Source organism: Cornus florida, unplaced genomic scaffold (assembly GCF_030987335.1).
Source record: "Cornus florida cultivar Cherokee Brave unplaced genomic scaffold, ASM3098733v1 CherokeeBrave_3.0.0_Hap2_Chr01, whole genome shotgun sequence".
Classification (NCBI taxonomy): domain Eukaryota; kingdom Viridiplantae; phylum Streptophyta; class Magnoliopsida; order Cornales; family Cornaceae; genus Cornus; species Cornus florida.
Window position 1 is genome coordinate 82649895 of NW_026775571.1, and position 19452 is coordinate 82669346.

At 33.9% G+C, this 19452-nt stretch overlaps 1 protein-coding gene across 1 annotated transcript; it reads left to right on the forward strand.

The window, feature by feature from the left end:
* Positions 1 to 12907: 12907 nt before the first annotated feature.
* LOC132303148 (uncharacterized) lies at positions 12908 to 17081 on the forward strand. The gene is made up of 5 exons (XM_059800282.1): positions 12908 to 14353; positions 15109 to 15157; positions 16111 to 16373; positions 16446 to 16708; positions 16800 to 17081. Exons 1-5 carry the CDS (start codon positions 14288 to 14290, stop codon positions 16837 to 16839), a joined length of 681 nt encoding a protein of 226 aa, XP_059656265.1. The 5' UTR covers positions 12908 to 14287; the 3' UTR covers positions 16840 to 17081.
* Positions 17082 to 19452: the final 2371 nt, after the last annotated feature.

Here is a 19452-nt window from a genome sequence, read left to right on the forward strand (position 1 = left end):
CCTTGCATAGATTTATTATATGTTTCTATTTAAGATATAAATAAGTAGATATTATACTAATAGTTGAGATATGATAAAATAATGTTATATACATTATTATATGATAATATGTTATTAATGCATTCAATGTTATGTGAAATTGAAGCATGTTATATTACTAAATTATTGAATTATTTATATAATTCAATATTGGTTGAATTATTTTAATTTTGTAATATAATATTATGTAGTATATTATATTATCTTAAATTTGTGCCAACTAGAGATAGGAAAAGGTATTTCATTCTTTTTATCAATGATTGTATAAGATGATGTTATCTATATCTGTTACGTAGCATGATAAAGTCTTAGAAATGTTTAAACATTACAAAAATGAGGTTGAGAATCAACTTAACAAGGTGTTAAGAAATGATAGAGCTCGTGAATACAAATCATCATTTGCTGATATTTATTCAGAACATTATATCATTCACGAAAAAATGATGAATGATATGTTGACAAGTTCTGGTTTAACTCAGAATTTGTGGGGAAAAGTTTTGTTTTCCGCAAATTATGTTATCAATAAAATACCTCAAAAGAAACTAATGTGACATCATATAATTATGGAAAGGTTAAAAACCTTCCTATAAATTCTTAAAAGTGTGGGGGTGTCTATTTAATGTTGTAGTTCCTACTCCTAAGAAAGTTAAAATGAAATCTAAAATGTGATGACCTTATAAGTGGGTTTGTCGTCGACGGGTGCAAGAGGCACCGACAGGCTACCACACTAGGCGATTTACAGGTGCACAGTCTCACATCGCCTAGGTAAGGTAAGTGTGAAGTGCTTTTATGTGGTGGAGTGAATCATTACATAAAACATTTGATAGGTTATGCTCATAACAATATTGCATATCATTTTCTTATACATACAATGAAAATAAGGATGAACTTAGATGTAATAAGAGGGCTAAAACGTCTAAATCTTTTGGTCCTGATTTTCTAGCATGTTTATTGGAGAATGAGCCATAAATATTTTTTTTTTAAATTAATCATATGATATAATATGAAACTATATTGTTATGAATATTATTTTTATAAATGTTTACTTTTATTTGATACTATAATATTGAACTATGTAGTTAAATTACTTAATGTGCATTGTAATTCAAATTTACAACATAATTTATTTAATATGTGATATTATTGAATTTTGTATGAATTCATGACTGGTTTGTGTATATAATACAATAAACAAAAATTGACTAGTCCAACTATGTCAATTCTCTCGATAGTCAACGGGAAAAAAGATCTATACTAGTGTTTAAAACATATATAGTTGTGAATGGGCTGACTAAGAGAAGATTTTCCAATAACTCTAAAGAGTTTAATGGAAAATGTTATGGACACACTAAGCAAGTACACCGAGACATGCTAAATCAAGCTAGTGTACAATTTAGCTAAAAGCTAAAATGTTACTGAGTTGCAAACTAGTTAGCTTAGCTACAAGTTAAAATGATTAATGAGGTGCACAGAACCTAAAAGGAAGATGAAAAACTGTCAGTTGGTTCTAACTCTTAACTTGATAGTAAAAAACACGAGGGTGATGAGTAGTTATTTTAGCCATAAGCTATTTAAGCTATTCATCATATCTGCTCATGTAGAAAAGAATAATACTACTTGTAAAGTAGTAGTTTTTGAAGAATATTCTTCAAAACAAATTACTCTACTACCAAGGTAGACTACTTAAATAAGTGTGTACTAAAGCTATGAACTACTAGAATTGATAGCTAAACAAACTTAACTTCAAGCTAGCGGTAATAGCTGAAAAATGGGTGCTCATCATAACCTAGTAGTGAGATTTGAGAAGAGTGTACTTAATCTAAGCTAGTAGTGATAGTTAAGAACTCACTTTTAACTAGTAATGATAGCTGAGAAGTGAGTGCTCACTCTATGGTGATTGTATCCAAAGCTTAAATAATAAGATAATTATTTGTTTAAATGATTGAGTTATGTGATGTGTGACACATGAAAGGTTATAACATATTAACATGAACCTAAACATGAATAACTCAATTTATAAATATAAAAGATGTAAAAGCAAATATTAATTAGAGCCCATTGTAATTAATATCTTTAGCATTAATTCACGGTAATGTCGGTGAATTATTATAAGAATATGGTAGAGATAAAGTGAGTACATATGCACTAGAGACTATTATATATACTTGTTGAGAAGCGAATATAGAACCTTGGAAAGGTAGATGAGGTGAAATATTTAATATATGGTATTTCAAGAGTTGGAAAACCATAAGAAATATATCATATATAAAATTTCAAGATTATCCCAAAGTTGTGGGGGGATATTGTCCATAGATAAAATTTGCTATGAGTTACCTCACCAAATAAGAAATACTTATAAATGTAGGGTTCTTAATCCTAAGAAATTTTGGATAGAACCAAAAATCATTTATAATATTATAACAATAGTGCATGTTGTTTCCTATGAGGAAAATATTATGGAACAACTAGAAAGTTCTTTTTCCAGCGGAAGAGCTGAGTTATTTGTTCTAGTTGAAGAGTAAAGTGTGCAAGCTTATAAGTCCTTGAGTGGATTAAAGCTAGTACTAAGACACTGACATAAATGTGATGTATAAGTCATTGTATGCCTTAAAAAATTAATGATATCCTAATTAGTATATTTGATATGAAAGATTTAACATCTAATAACATAGTATATTCTCAATAGAGTGAGATTGAGATAATACTAGTTATGATAACAAAAGCCTAGCTAACTTTTGTAGATGTAAATTTCAAATATAAATACTAGCCAAAGTATATCATTGGTTGAGATTGCAAGGCATCTTAATAACTGTGTTTAATTGCACATTTTCAATCCAGGATCGGATCACTGAAAAACAATAAATTGGGTAGTTGAGATACACCCTAAATCCAATATTGCATAGATCAAGGTATCTAACTAAATTGGAGGTATAACAGTGATGCAAGCTGGATATGGGATATTAAAGACTTCAAATCCAATAGTGGATATATCTTTTATATTAAAGGTGTAGTTCTATGTTCTTAATATAACTCAAAGTTAGAAACTTTGAATAAATCAAATAGGGAAGTCAATAGACTTCACCTAGAGGACATTTCAATGTAAGTCTACACCTGTGCCACTAAAGAAAATGATATTGCTAACAATAAGCAATTTCAGGGCACAAAGTATACAGTTGCTCTCACCTGGAGAAATCTCTGCAGAGTGTAATATTTCTAAACACAACCTTGTGGCCACATATAAAATTGAGGGTTGTACTAGAGAGCAATTGTACAGATCATCGGGGGGAATGGGATTAAAAGCCGAAAGCTAACGAGTTACCTTAATGGAAACCCAACCTAGTTGACTGGAGATCCCAAGATCTAGGTTCAAAGGGACAACAGAAATTCTGAGTAACTCACCAGAAGCACTGGGAAGATATAAATCTTCTACCCATTTCTATGATGAGACAGTGCTACCTACAGCGATGATTTGGATAAGTTACGCTTTTAATGACTCTTATACCTTGAAAATTCAAGTGGGGTATGGTAGGATACTCTTAATAAGAAGTCACCTATATGAGTGTGAAGTGGGGCCGTTTCTATGAGAACTATGAAGGCTAAGTTTTCTGGAGCACTCATTGAATACCAAGAGTTGTTCAGGGCCAAAATGAACACAACAATGAGAACCAACTTTGTGAGGAAAGGTACTGTGTGTTTGTTATTGTCTTGGTTTACACAAACGGCTGAACAGTTCAAGACATCGCGCTCACTGGTTAGCCAGTAAATCCGATAGCAATACACTAGAGAAGGTTCAAAGCCAAAAACTACCTATCCTGATGCAGTAAATTTTCGATTATACTCTTTCTAGTGTCTGCATTATCATTTGCATTTTAGCAGCCAATTTCCATTCATGTGGGGGATTGTTAGAAATTTGGTGTGAATGGAAGTTGTTAATCAATGAGTCTCTAACTGGAGTGGTGTTCTTCACACGTAATTCAACGTGGTTGAGGATGGGTTGGAAAGTAAGGATAACATGATGACCATATTTGGGAGTTTGGGTTATAAACGTTGACAGAACATAATATGTTGTAGCAACGTGAATTTATGGTGTGAATGGTTATCGATACAATTTGTGAAGAGACGTGACAGTTGTACGTTGAACCATTGCAACCCATGCCATTGCATCTGATGGTGGTAAACATGCAAGTGACGTGACTGTTAAAGAAATAAAAGTCACTTAGTTAATCTGGAAAGGTGCGATATAATGAAAAGAGGCAGCCAATCCAACAGACACCACTTTTGTCTATGAAGAGACATGACCAATTCAAGGACACCACATTTTCTATAAATATCCCAGGCTGTTATCATTTTCAATTCGTACAATTTTCCATTCTTCTCTCCCTCTCTCAACTTGAACCCAACCCAAGTAGGTGTGGGTCCAAGCCATGGTCAAGTGGTCTGAGCCACTTAGGCCCAAAACCAATTTCATTGAGCCATATTAAATTTGGTCCGAGCCATTTGGTTCGGATTGCACCCAATTCATTATTTATATAGTATAGATGAATTTTTGAGTCAGAGGGAGTATTACACGGAGAAGGTTCGTCGTATCCACGAGTTTGTAGTGCTGCTACTGGTGGATGTAGACCGTTGCATCCTGGGAGATAGACGCCACTGAATCCGTTAGCACCATAGCGGGGCGAATCTGTCTTAAGGACATAGTATCCAATACTAGCCTCGGTCCATGTTCTTTATTTATTATTTATTATTTTATTATTTTATTTTACATATTTAATTAAATATATAGTTGCATATTTAATTAATCATTTCTTAGCATATTGTTAATTATCTCATAGCATATTAGTATAATGGTTGTTATATCTTAAATGTCACATGAAGCATATATTTTTACCAACAACAAGACATTTTTGTTTATAAAGGAGTAGAATTTTATTGCAAATGCCAGTGGATACACACGTTTTTTGAATTCCGTGAACTAAATTTTTGTGGGCATGTTGAGCTATAAGAGCATCCAGGGTGGGGATAAATGTAGAGTAGATTTTAGGAAAGTAGAGAAAGAGGGGGTTGGTATGGGTGAATGATAGAGTCCTTAATTAGTTGTCCCCACTGCTATTGTGTATTCCATTCTCTACAATTAGACAATCACATGAATAATATCTATCCATTTTGTTATAATATTTTAGTATTTTCTTTGTTAGCTTTTGATTCCTTTTCTCAACATCTTGAGCTATAACTGGTGGATGGCCCACCTTTGGAATTTAATTTTTAAATTAATTTAAAAATAAATAGATAATGAGATGTTTATGTTGTACTCCATAGAACAATTTTCAATAAAAAAAATAGAATACCATGTAAGTATTTTTTATTAAATAATGCTTACGTGGTACTCTATTTTTAAAAAATAGATAGAAAAAGTGTATATGCATACCGGATGCTCTAAATTCATCCACTGTGGGATTTGCGTGCTACTTGTAGCCTGTAGGTAAAAGGGCATAATGGTCAATTTAATGTGACACTTTTCTTTCTTTCCATGCATCACCCTTTCAAACATGGATGCTATTCGTTCCGTTCCGTTCTGTCACAACTTTAAAAAACACTATGGAGAAGTCTATACAATCTTTTTTTTTTTCTTTCTCTCAGAATTAATATTATCCTTTCTTTTTCTTTCCTTTCCTTATCTAAATAGAGTGTAAAGGAGATCAAGAAAGGAGATAAAAGGCATCACACAATCCCAAGAGAGTTTGAAAAGTCTCAGAATTCTCTAAATTATCATATTGAATTGGAAGAGTACATAACTGGGCTTTTCCTGCACTTGTAAGAACTTTGATTCGCGCATATATATATATATATATATATAGAAGTCCAGCAGCATGACTTAAAAAATAAACATAAGCAGGAATTAAGCTTCATACTCGACCATGCAAGCTCTCGTGTGGGCTTGCTTTGAAATACTTTGCTTTCTATTTTTTCTTTCTTAATTTATTTAAATAAATGCTTTTTAAAATTTGCTTTCCCTTGAGCTTCTTTTGGACTTCATTCCCCAAATGGAAAAAAACTTGATGTCGGGTTTTAAAATGTTGCAGCATAAGAACCGACAAACTTTAAACTCGAATGCTAGTTATGGAAAGTCTTCCGTTGATGCCACCTTTGCCTCTTTATTTGAGATATGAGGACATCCATCTTCTCAGACTTCTCCTTGTTGTGGATTTTATTTTGAAACGTCAAAATTGATTATTGGGGCATTCAGTGTAAAAGCAACGTCCTTGAATTTTTAATTTCCATTGGCATATCAATGCATTCCTCATTAATAGTCTTCCTGCTGCTGGGAACAATCTTAGTTTCTCTCTTGCTGGCCTCTCTTTCATCACACTATTCTTTTGTGATTCAAACATGGCCTTTTCAAAAAAAAAAATATGTGCTGTTACTTATTAAAAAGAAAACCAAAAAAATCGTTGTGTTATTGATGGTGTTTTTGATTTGTCTATTAAAGTTTATATTTGATAATGTGGTTGTTGATCACTTCATTTTGGGTTTTGTTGTTCCTTCACTTGTAATATTAAACGCTTAATTTTTTCTTTTACATTTTATTTTCAGTAAGATTCTTCGGCTTCAGTGCTTCATTCATCTTTTTGTTAATCATAGGCTTTCAAACAATCTTTTTGTCATTATAGCAGAAAGTATATGTTTTCTCTCCCATAATGCTCCAGATTATATGACCATGGCTGGCCAAGAAGGACATGTGTAGCACGTGTAGGCAGTATCTTGCAGCAGATAGAATCACTTTAAGTTAAGCACCGGAAGAAATCCGAATAAGATGGCAGGACATGAAATGGAGCGAATCATCAAAATCTGTTCTGTGTAAATCCGAGCCCAGCTCCATATTTTAATATGAAATATCAATATTCTAGATAGATCTAGTGCAACCCATGTGTTGCATGGATATTCCATACAAATGGGGTCGGTCCTGGTGAACTGAGCTAATACCGATTTATGTCCTTGATCTGAAGCATGTCTACAAATTGAAAACCAAAAAACACTCGAACTACTGAAATAAGCAGTCAAAATATGTATAATTTTATACATATGTTTATTTACAGACGCATAAATATAAATATAGACGTGAAGGCAATTATGAAGTGAAGCAGACACAACCCCATGATGAGAAATCAGAATCTTTGAAAAGGGAAGAATGATGGTGAACGGAGGAGGTCTTGGAAGCAGGGAGCGAATGGTCGATTCAGACAAAGGATGACAATCAGGGAAAGATATTTTTGACGGTGAGGGAGTTGAGGAGGAGCATTAGATGCTTTAATTATAAGTGATTTGCTACTTCAGTGCCATATGGAAAATAAATAGTGCGTACCCTTTCACATATCCTTCTTTTCTTTTGTATTCATTGTTTGCTCTGATACTTATTGGAAACACAAAGTAAAAAATTGCAGCCAATTTCACTTAAATTTTTGTACAGAGTTATGAATATTGATATTAATTTAGGTTTTCTTTATTATCTAGTAATATTCTTCTATTCCTTGACATGGACCCATAAGAATTTTGAATTTAAAAAATAAATTCCCTCTTATGTTAAATTCAATTGAATAGACACGTGTATCTTTTCGCCATAATTCTCATGCGTCTCCTTATTTTTGTATACTTCTCCTCACTTGTTAATACTTTTTTTTTCTTGTTATTCTACTGGACTTCAGTTTTGGGGTTTTGGGGTTTACTATGTAGCATCTGCTATTCAGTTTTGGCATCATTTTGTCCATTTTTTTGTTAATTATCAGATTGAGCCCTAATTAGTATCTCATTTAAATCATTCTACTAGTACATGACCTGTCTTGTGAATTTTCCAGTGCCGATCTTCTGGACTCTTTAACATCATCATGTCTTCTTTCAAATGTTTGATTTTGATTTTTTTTTATTTTATCATCAGTAGCACGAACCCATATGGGTATTGTGGGGGCAGGTGAGTGTGTCGCATGAATGGAGACCTTTGGAATAACGTTGGTGGAGTATTCTTCCTAGAGATTGACATGAGAAACTAATCTGGGCTCCTTTGGTCGCTGTGTGCCTCTGATGCCATGATACTCGAAACGCCTTGAACAGCTCGAAATTTTCTGTATTATTTTGAGTTGCTTCCCTTCCCTTGTTCCAGCTCGTTGCATGTAGTTGTTCGTATCAGAGTAACAGAAAATGCAATACTTTGTAGTTTTAATATATTGTGTAACTGTGGTTAAAACATTATTTTTGCATTTGATAAGCACCTATACATTTGGTCCAAATTACCCTTCTCATTATTCAAAATGCCTCCCTAAACCATTCATAAACCCCCATCCACCAACAAACCATTCCGGAAAATTAACACCACCACCGCCACGTACACCCACTGCCTGACACCATTTGATATATATATGTATGTATATTTGGCCTCAACCCTATTCCGTCGGTTCTATGTCCTCTTGCACCAGGACAACCCCGACATGTGAGGTCGGAAGCCTCCAGTTCCGGCGAGCTCGTTCTTCAAAAATTCCGTTAACGACAATGATTATCAGAAATTGAGGGAAATTTGAGTTGAAACAGAGGGAATAAGGTTGTTTAGTCGAAGACGGTGGGTGAGAAAACCAGACGGCATATCTGGATCAAATCCCTGACTATTTTCCGATGAAATTAAAGGTGGAGGCTGTGTTTTTGTTTTTTTTTTTTTTTTTTTTTTTTTCGGACTTCCACGATGAGCAGCCCCATATTTTTTCCGATTATTTTTATTTGAGGTTGAGGAGTGGCTTTGCTTGAGGGTTGCATGTTGGTGATGTGGGGAAGAAGGCGGTTGTGGGGGTGATAGTGGTGGTCGAATTTTGAAGATTTGGAATTTTCTCGCTCCAAAACGTAGAGAGAGAGAGGAGAGAGAAGAAGGGAGTCTTTTGAGGTAATAAAGATGGATGAAAATTTTGTTACGTGTGGTGGTACTAGTCATTTATTATATAGAAACACTCGATTTTGTACGTGTGTGGTATTAGTCATATTATAAATTAGTTTTGTTAAAATTCATTATTTTCATATTAGAAATTATAATACCAATTCTATCCCTAATGTCTATTTTATCATTCCTAATATCAGATTAGAGAGACGGAAGGGAGGTTTAGAAAGAGAAAAGAGAAATAGTAAATTGCATTGGCACCGTGTTTGGGTTAAACACAAGTACCTATAATTTAAGTGTTTTTTGGACAATGGTATTTTTAAATTTAGTAAAATAAACAAAGACATTCAAATTATGATAAAAGTATATACTTATCATTTGATTTTTTAATTGACTCATGTGAATCATTAAATTACTCTTGTTATTCAATTAAAATACTTCTCAAAAATGAAAAAACAAATATAATTTTATTGTGACGTGATTTTATTTTATTTTATTTGGTGGAAGAAAATTGTAATGGAGAAGAAATATGGATTAAGGCATAACTCGTATAAAATAATGTTCAATAGTCCTTTGTTTTCCATTGAGATGTGGTGCTTTCAGAACCATTAATTTTAAAAGGATTCCACACTCCAATATCTTAATAATTCTTCACAGTACGTAAGAAATTGTTTACATGAGAAACGTAATTTTTTTTTTTTAAAAAAAAAAAAGGTGAGCGAGTTTGGACTTTTGGACTGTGGCTCAAAAAGCTCTTCATCTGTAATCAAATAATCCTCCCAAAATGACGTAACTTCAACAGGAAAACAGAGACACTCTCTATATAAACGCGCACACACATATTACTCTCTTAAACAATAATTTTTTGTTTAATTCATTAGACGGTAGAGCCCCTCTCTCACACCACTTTGCCAACAGCATTGTCATTGCCTTCTACCACCACACTGCCACTGCAGAAAGCTGCACCACCACACCACCATTGCCGTCACCTTCCACCATCACCAGTGTCATTGTCTTTGCCATGCCACTAGCTTCTACCACCATTGTTGTCACAGCCTTCCACCATCGTCATCGTCATCACCACCTCTGGGCTTCCATCAGCACTACCACTGCCTTCCATCATTATTATCACCGTTGCCTTCCACCACTACCACATTTTAAGAAATGCATTAGCCAGTGCCATAGCCACAATTTCATTTTAGGATTTAGGATTGAGGCAATGTTTAAAAAAAAAAAAAAAATTCAATTAACATGACAAATATAAATGGTTCAAATAAAAGGCAAATAGTAAATCATAATTTGCAAAATAAATAAATAAATAAAATTATGGTAAAGAAAAATTAAAAAATATAAAATTAGAGTAATAAACTTAAATAAGTAGAAGAGAAAAAAATATATATAGTACAAACATCATACATAAGTACAAAAAGAAGAATTTTAAGAAGTGGAGAAAAAAAAATAATAATAATAACATGGGAGAACTTTAAAGGAGAAAAATTAGAATTTGATTGAAGAAGGAGATTGTAATTTTTTTTTTTTTTTTTAAGGAAATCAAAGGAACTTGAAGAGTAAAAGAGAAAAGAAAGAAAAAAATTAAGAGAAAATTTTGCAATTGAAAATTTAGGAGGAGGGCATTATAGAAAAAAATTCATATATATGTACATATAGAAAAAAATATGTACCATATAAATGTCTTTTCAAAAACAGGTCAAAAACTAAAAGTTTATGTTCTTTTAATAAAAATTATAAAAATCATCATCTAAATAATGTTATTTTTTTTATAATTTTAAATGTTATTTTTTTTTTTCTTTAGGAGGAATATTTTGAAGAATTTAATTTAAACTTGAAGGTTTTAATTTGATCTACCCAAACACTAAAACAATATAATTATTTCACTTATACATTATTTAGATGATGATCATTTTATTAGTCCATTATTTCATATTTCCACTAGCAATTCTATTCTACTCTATTCTAATCGCTTTTCCATTCTCATTTTTTCACCTGGATTTCATTATATTACGAATGACCAAACGTAGACTTAAACTCACTTTTCTACATTTTTTTCATCTGGAAATTGGAATGCATATTGGTTGGGACCCAGTAATAGAATCGTTCCCGCGTAACCTTAACCTTAAATTTTATTTATTTTTTGGTAAATTGCCTTACCTGCTTCCTCCGGACCCTCCTTGAGTACGTCAACCCCAACTTTGGTAAAGACGGTTAATAAACCAAAATATTAAAAATTAAACACTAAAAATATCCTCCAATTAAAGAGTTATTTTTACATTCATATTAAATAAGGCTAAGGGCAGAAAACACCTTGTAATATAGATTATATGCAAAATATATTCCTTTTTTTTTAAAATGCGCATTTTCATTCATAAAATTAAAAAAAGATACAAATAAATCAATCATTTTTTGACAAAAACTAAATGGAAAATGATTATTGTACCGAATAGTTATAGTGAATTGCTAAATCTACTTTTTCAATTGATCAATTTGCAACAAATAAAGAAATGAAACCCTCTACTTAATTATATTTAATGTTCGATTCGATGTCGGTATCACCACTCTAAAGTAAATATGAAAATTCGATCTTAATCCTTTTTGTTTTTTTTTTTTTTTTTGGCTAACAGAGCGTTTCCTTACTCCCTTTTTCTTTCTTTTTTCATAACTACCGCTTTTCCTCTCCTTTATATATTTATTTTTTTGTCATTATATCAAATAATTTATTTTTTTATTAAAAAAAAAATTTATTTGTTTGTGTCAAAAATTTTACCCATTTACTCCGAACAAACAAAAATGTCATTTCTCTCTCTATCTCTCTCACTATATATATATATATAATGTCAATGTTTCCTTTGTCTTTCCTCTTTCCTTTATGCTCCCTTTAAATTGAAGAATTATCAAGAACTAATAAGAAAAAATTCCGAAGGAAGGAAAATTAATTTTTTTGAAAAGTTTTTTTATTTTTATTTTATTTTATTGAAGGAAATAAAAGTTAAGGATATGTTATATAGTTTAGGAGTGTTTAGTTTGGATTTTATTATATCCAGTTTTTGAGTTGTTTGGTTTAACTTATTTCATTCTCGGACAAAATGAGGTTTATTTTATTTTTATTCAAAAAAAAAAAAAAAAAAATGAAATTCTACATAAATTGAACAAAATAATCATTTTACATGCCCTGTATTAAGTTATTAACATAATAATAGTGGGGGATTTTTTGCACTTAATCCTATTAAATATTTATAAGATTTAAGATTCTTATAATTCTCAATAAATTTATTTTATTTTTAATATACATGTTTAATAATTATATATATACAGTATATATATATATATATGTATATATGAAGAAGATATATATATATATATATATATATATATGTATAGTACTGTTGAAAGTACAACGCCGACGACCTTCCTTTTCCGCCGATTACCAGAGTTCCCAACGAGCTCACCGTCAAACACAACTCATACACCCTCGAAACCACTTCCCTCTCCTCTGCCGCCACCATTACCTCTTTCCTCTGCCACCAATTCCCACCCCATTACCGCCTCAAATCTCCTTCTTCGCCCACTAGGCCACTATCACATATCATCTCTCTCCTCCACCAGTCACCACCAACTCTTTCCCCAACCATTCTTTTTTCTACTCTCTAAGGCCTCGTTTGGATTAAGGGATTTAGGGGGTTATGAGATCCATTGGGGCAACCAAATTTTGGCGGTTGAGAGATGGGGAGGTTAGGTCAAATTATATGTAGTACCTTTAACTTTTTAAAAATTACAAAAATCCCCCTCGATGTGATCGCCGTTAGATTCTGGTGGAATCTTTGTTAAATGACTAAAATACCCAAAACCCAGTTTATTCTTTCTGAGCTTTTCCTTTGCTTTGGTCCCCTCTCTCTACTTTCTCTCTGTAAACTTTTCAATTTCCACTGACCCATTTTTTTGTTTTTTTCCGCTAACCCATTTCAACAATTCCAAAAACCCATTCAGCTCCTCCATAGATCAACCAATACCCATTTCTCACAACCCCAATAACTCTCCTCTTCTCTTCTCAACACCGAGATCGACGGCGTCAACACCAACAAGCTCTGCAACGCCGTCCAGCTCTACCTCAGCAGCTCCGTCTCCATCGCCGGCAGCCGCCTCAGCCTCACCTGCGACCTCAATTTCAGCGCTGTCACATTCGGCCTTCCAACAACGATCGCCTCGTCCACATCTACAACGGCGTCTCGGTCCTCTGGGAACACATCGTCGCACAACGCCAATCACAGACCTTTTCGTGGCGTCCATTGCCGGTTCACACCCGCATCAACAAGAAACCCAAAACCCCTCCGTCGATTTGTTGTCGCAGAACATGACCATGAACATGGGTCAGGGTCGGATCAGTTCCACCTGAGGGTGCGGCCGCGGACGGCGGAGCTGAGGAGGAGGGTTGCTCTGTTAGCGGCAAGGGGCTCCATGGATTCCAGCGACCATGACTTCCATCGATTTCGACAGCGATCAGCCGAACAAATTGATTGTGCAGGCAATTTGTGGCGGCAAGGTTGGAGGATTGGGTTTGGTTCGGTAGACTATCAGCGGCAATGCGCCGTGGTGGCGACGATTTGCAGCTATATATACCATCGATTACCATATATAGATCTAATTATACGTATATAGATGATCAGAATATATAGATATAGGTGAGTCATGACTCATGTATGAACAGTATATATATATATATATATAGATCAATATATAGAGAGAGGTTTTAGAGAGGGAAAAAAAAATTGTATGAGTAATTTTAATTCAAAAGTAAGGGTAGAAATGTCTTTACAATCATAGTAAGGGCAAATATGATATTCCATGTTCAAAATGACGGTTATTGACCGAAGTTGACCGTTATCGGAAGGAGCAAGGAGCAAAGTGTTATAACGGAGTGGAAGTCGGTGTAATTATTGAAATTGAAATGTCAGGTAGATATTTTCCAATTTACCTTTTTTTTTTTTTTTTTTTTTTTTCTTTCTCTAAACCGTTTCTGTAACTGACTGACTCTAGTGAGGCTCAGTCTAGAGAGAGAGTGAAGACTACATAAGAGAAGGAGAGAGCGTTTGTGAGAAAATGTGAAGGGTTAGAGCTAGAGAGAGAAGACGTAAAGGCTAGAGAGAGAGAAGACGTAAAGGCTAGAGAGAGAATGTCTATGATGCTGCGCCTGAAGTCTGCAATTGCTTGCGCAAGAAAGATCCGAAGCGAACTTACTAGGGTACCATTTTCGTTGAATTTTCTGGTTTCATGATTTATTAATTAATTTTTTTATCTTGCTTTGGTTCGTTTTTCAAGGAGTTCATGGATATCAGTCGATTGAATGCTGGTTCGGAACCAGAGATTCCAAGAAAACTGACGATGTCTACGGTACAATTATGTTAATCTTCTCTATTAATGCTTTGATTGATTGATGATATGCTTTATCGTTAATACTTTTTGATGTTGTTCTTGAATATTAAAAAAGGCTATGAAAAATGTTGGTTCAGGACTACAGATTCCAAGAAAACTGACAGTGTTTTTATTTATTTTGAATTTATGTTAATTTTATGTACTAATACTTAGATTGATTGACATGATTTATTGTCAATACTCTTTGATGTTGTTCTTGAATTTTCAAAAAGTTTATAAAAAATGTTGGCTCGGGACTACAGATTCCAAGAAAACTGACAATGTATCTATTTATATGAATTTTATGCATTTTCCGATTGATTGACAAGACTTTATTTAATACCTTTTGATGTTCAAGGTGGTAATGAAAAATTCTTATTCCGATATCAGTCAATCAAATGTTGGTTCAGGACCAGAGACTCTGTAGCTAGGGTGTGTTTGTCTCTATTCAGATATATACTCCCTCCGCCTCATATTCAGGGTCGTCTTTAATAATCGTGGCTCAAGGCGACACTAAATATGAAACGGAGGGAGTATAAGATTATGTTAGTAATTTGTTTTGGTAAATTCTAAAAGTATTCTTGAAGAATGTAACAAAAATCAGGGTTTTTTCTTTGGTTGATACTATTTTCTTCTGGAGAATGTTTTAGTTTTGTTTACTAGGTTTTTTTTTTTTTTAGTTTATATTTTAGATTAATTTTATGATTTTAATTCTGTTTGTTCTTGTGTGGCAGATTTCTGACAATACTATCCTAGGGAAATCTACTTCCAGGAGTTTCAAAGGTTGGAAAAAGTGACATTATTATAGATTGGGTGCAAAATATTATACTGTTCTTATATATAATTAATATGTTACCAGTTACCACAGAGTTTATTGATATATATGCAGTTGATATTCATTTTTGTGCCAGTCATTGGATGTGTAGAAGTTCCTGATTTGTTTTTTGTCCAAGGATTTTTTATGTGTAATGTTAATATATTTCATGGTTTCATTGAGGATGTTGAATTAAATATCCTCAATGATTATAATTGCTATATTTGATGAAACATGGGGTGAATAAAAGTTTAGTTTATCTTCATTTCTAGTTTTTTTGTCTTCTTTCCTGAAAGGTACCTAGTTTTTTGGTCTTGATCTCATCAAAATCTTAAGAGTACATTTTTCTTTCTGCATTGTTTAGACTTCTTTGAGCTCTCTGTTTTCTTAATTATGAAATATTAGGTAGTTCAAATAATTGGGAAGTAAAGCTTCCATATTTAGGGTTGTTTCCTTGGCTTTTCCATATGCTGCATTAATTGTATATAAGGTAGGGCACAAGCTAGGAGTATTTCAGGATCGACTGCGAAAAGCAGATATAGGTAGCTGATCTTATATAATAAGTATTAAGGCCTGAGTTAGATGTATCGAATTGGGGGGCTGGGGTATGTAGTCCCAGGGCTTTAGACAGGGGGAGGGATGGGAGAGATAGATGGGCTGATTGGTTTCATCATCCGGATTTCGTATGTTTTTTCACGAGTTTGTCTCTACAGAGATTATATAATGTCGAATATACTGTCTTTTGCTTATAGTGGGGCTGTGTTGCTTTTACCATGGAGCTGGATTTAGCTTATACCATGGGACTGTTGGTTATAGCTTATCCTTTAGACTTGGTATCTTAATTGGGTTGAATTTTTTTCCATTTTCGTATCTTGTGTTCTTTATGCCTTTATTTTATTTTATTTTTTATTTTTTTCTTCAGAATATGCTGGTTCAGAAAGTTATGATGTTAAAATCCAGTCCTTATCTCCGTCACCTTTGCGTCTTGGAGTTGGCTACATGGCTACTAACATTGGTATGCATGCATTAAAGTTGGGACAAATTACTGGAGGACTCAATTGCTTCTCAGAGCTGTATTCAGGTGGTAGATTGAAAGCTTTGGATGTACAAGGTGTCTCTCAAAGACACTACAAGGGAACTCCTAAGAAGGGTACTCCTAAGAAAGGCAACCCTAAGCAGGCAATGGTATGATTGCCATCCTCTATAGTTTCTATTTCTTCTTTATAGTTTTCTTATATGTACTTTGTGTAATGTCAGGATCCAAAGAGTCCTGTGTCCTTCCCCCCTCGCCCCACATTTCGTTGTCCTATATGTTGGCTAGATCCTACTCCCGAGAGGACAATAAAGCGAGTGAATCTGAATTCTAGCGGCGATGTGAAGAAACATTTCCAGGGAACGATTGAATGTAAGAGGGGTCCCAAGTACCTTACTCATCCCAATGGAAGTTATTGTGATTGGTGTGGTGTTGGCTTTCCTACCCAGAACGATGTCACTAAGCATGAGGCCGTCTGTCCTCAAAAGTAAGTCTAATATGAATATGATCATTGTCATTTATAATTATTATTCTTATTATATTATATTATATTATATATATTTATGTATATGTTGCAGGATTTGGGAAGAATGCAAAAAGGCTGCTGGACTTAACTGAATTGGGGAGGAATGTAGTTAGTCTATAGAAAGGAACAAGAGAATCACTGAGCAATTGATCACAGTTTGTTTGACATTGGATTTCCATTTATTTTGATCCTAATACCGTTGCTAGTCTCATAGATTCAGTAAGGAGTCTTGCTTTTCCTTGACTCGACTTATTAATACTTTGTTGCTAATATTTGAATTTGAAATGTGAAATGTGAGATCTTTTTAACTTGCTGCTGAATATATTTCATGCACTTGCAAAAATTAGCATTGCTAGACTCATACCTTGTGTAAAGAGTCCACTCACTCTTGACTTGACTGAATAGCCTATTAATATTTGTTGCTAAGGATTAGATTTTTGAGTGTTCAACATGTGAAAGAAATTTGCTGCTATACATGTAATTTATCAATATATATTTGTATTTGCAAACTAGGCTCCTGCTAGTTCCGGGGGTTTGGGAAGGATAATGTGTATGCAGTTTTACTACATAGAAAGGCTGTTTTCGAATTCGTGACCTTTAGGTTATCATGGAGCAACTTTACCACCCCTTTCCAATCTTCTTTGTCATAAAACTAGTGACCGTATTATATTTAAACACCACTAGCAGGGACAATTTATGGAGAGACATTGGACCATTTCTCTACAATGCCTGCAGGAAATAGCTAGGAAGCAAGTCCAGTATCTTTTTTGCACATTTCTTTTCCCTAACTTCATATCTCCCTCTTGTTAAGTCAGAGAGCCACATCCCAGGAAAACAATACTGCCAAAACACACAACCAACCCACCCAACCACCTCACCATTAATAATAACCACAAAAACAACAATGACAAAGACACTTGTGATTATCTAATAGGTCTATAACTATTACCAAAAAATAAAAAATAAAAAAAAGGAGAAATCTCTCAATGGTCTTTAGCCCTTTTCTTAGGTCTATGAGGAAGTTTTGAGCCTTTCATTGCCAAAAAATCCTCTTCTTTCTCCTTCCTTTTAAAGGGACGTAAATCCTCGGCCACTCAACCACCTCACCATTCGCCTTCTCTCCTCCGGTCACCATCACATTACCAGTATTATTCCTATTATGATCATTAAAACCACATTGTATCATTGGCTGCTGCTGCTACCGTTGTTGCTTGCTCGAAGGAAACCCCATTCAACCTATGAATCCGGGGATGATCCAGTAGTGGGGGCCTTTCTATCAAATTTCTCTGCAAGAGTAGGAGATCGTTTTCCCACCGTAGATCTTGAAACAACCCGGTGGCTGCTGCTGCCACCGTTGTTGCTCGATGGGCTCCCATTTGCTCCTTTTTTTTTTCTTTTTTTTTTTTTTGATGGTAAAACAAACACGCACTTTTTTACCCACGCCGGAGCTCGAACCCCTCCCCTCTTCTTTGAAGATGGGGAGGTTATATCATTGAGCCAAAGGCCCTTTGGTCCCATTTGCTCCTTTTGTGCCAATGAGAATGCTATTCATTAGCTGATTTTGGGGGTCCATATTATGTTTCTTATATCCTTCCCTCCCTGCTTCGTTTTTTTTTTTTTTTTAAATGGCTTGAACCTTAATTTAGTTCTTTGTTTCATAGGTTTTTTTCATGAACATGCAAATTGAATTATTTATGGAAATGAAGTAGCCCGAATTTTTTTTTTTTTTTTTTTTTTACCGGGGAAAAGAATTATTTATGGAAACGGATTGTCTAGATGATCTACCTAGTAAGTTGGCAGCAAAAAATAGGTCAGGCTTCAATCGATTTTGTTATCAGAGCTTTGTTATTAGATGCTGTTTAGTTCATTTTATCTCCCCAAGTATTTTGTATATTTATTATAGGTTGAGGAGCTGGATATTTTTTTTTTTTTTGAATGGTTTGAGGAGCTGGATATTGAATCCTAAAAAAAAACATACTATAATTTTACAGGAAAAAAAATTAAGGTTTTTTTTGCTCTTATGTTTGTCTTTGGTTTTGGATTTTGTTGTATTTATTAAAAGCTAGAGAGTGATAAGCCTTCAGGAGCTAGAAAGTGATTTCAATTTGTGTTCTTTTGTTGAAAAAAAAAAAGTTTGGATTTGAATTGATTATACAAGTCAATGAGGTGCTATCAATGTGTGGGCCTTGAATTTAGAATCACCTTGTGAAGAACATGAATCAACTTCAATTTGTGGAACGTGAATATTTCTGAGCTGGTTCTTGCGCATGTGAACATGAATATATTAATCTAGTATCAAGCTGGTTCTTGGGCCTGTGAACTTGTGAACATGAATATATTAATCTTGAACTTGTTTGACTTTATTTATGTGGGCCTTGAATTTAGAATCAACTAGTACCCTTAGTAATCTTGAGCTCGAGCTCGAGTTTGAAGCTAGAGCATGTTAACTGAGCCTGAATTTGAACTTGGAATTTCTTTAACAAGTCAAAAGACCCAAGCCCAAAAATCATACATTAGATCGACTGTCTCGTGATCCTTGGTTCATTTTAGGCTAAGGTTCCCCAAGAAGATAATTTCAAAATATTTGAGTTTTCAAAAAACAGTTCCAAACAAATAGAAAGCTAAGTCACATAGAGCGGGAATGTGAGAACGGTAGAATTAAGTCATAAGTAGTGAGAATTTGAACCAAAGTACGCGCGAAACGT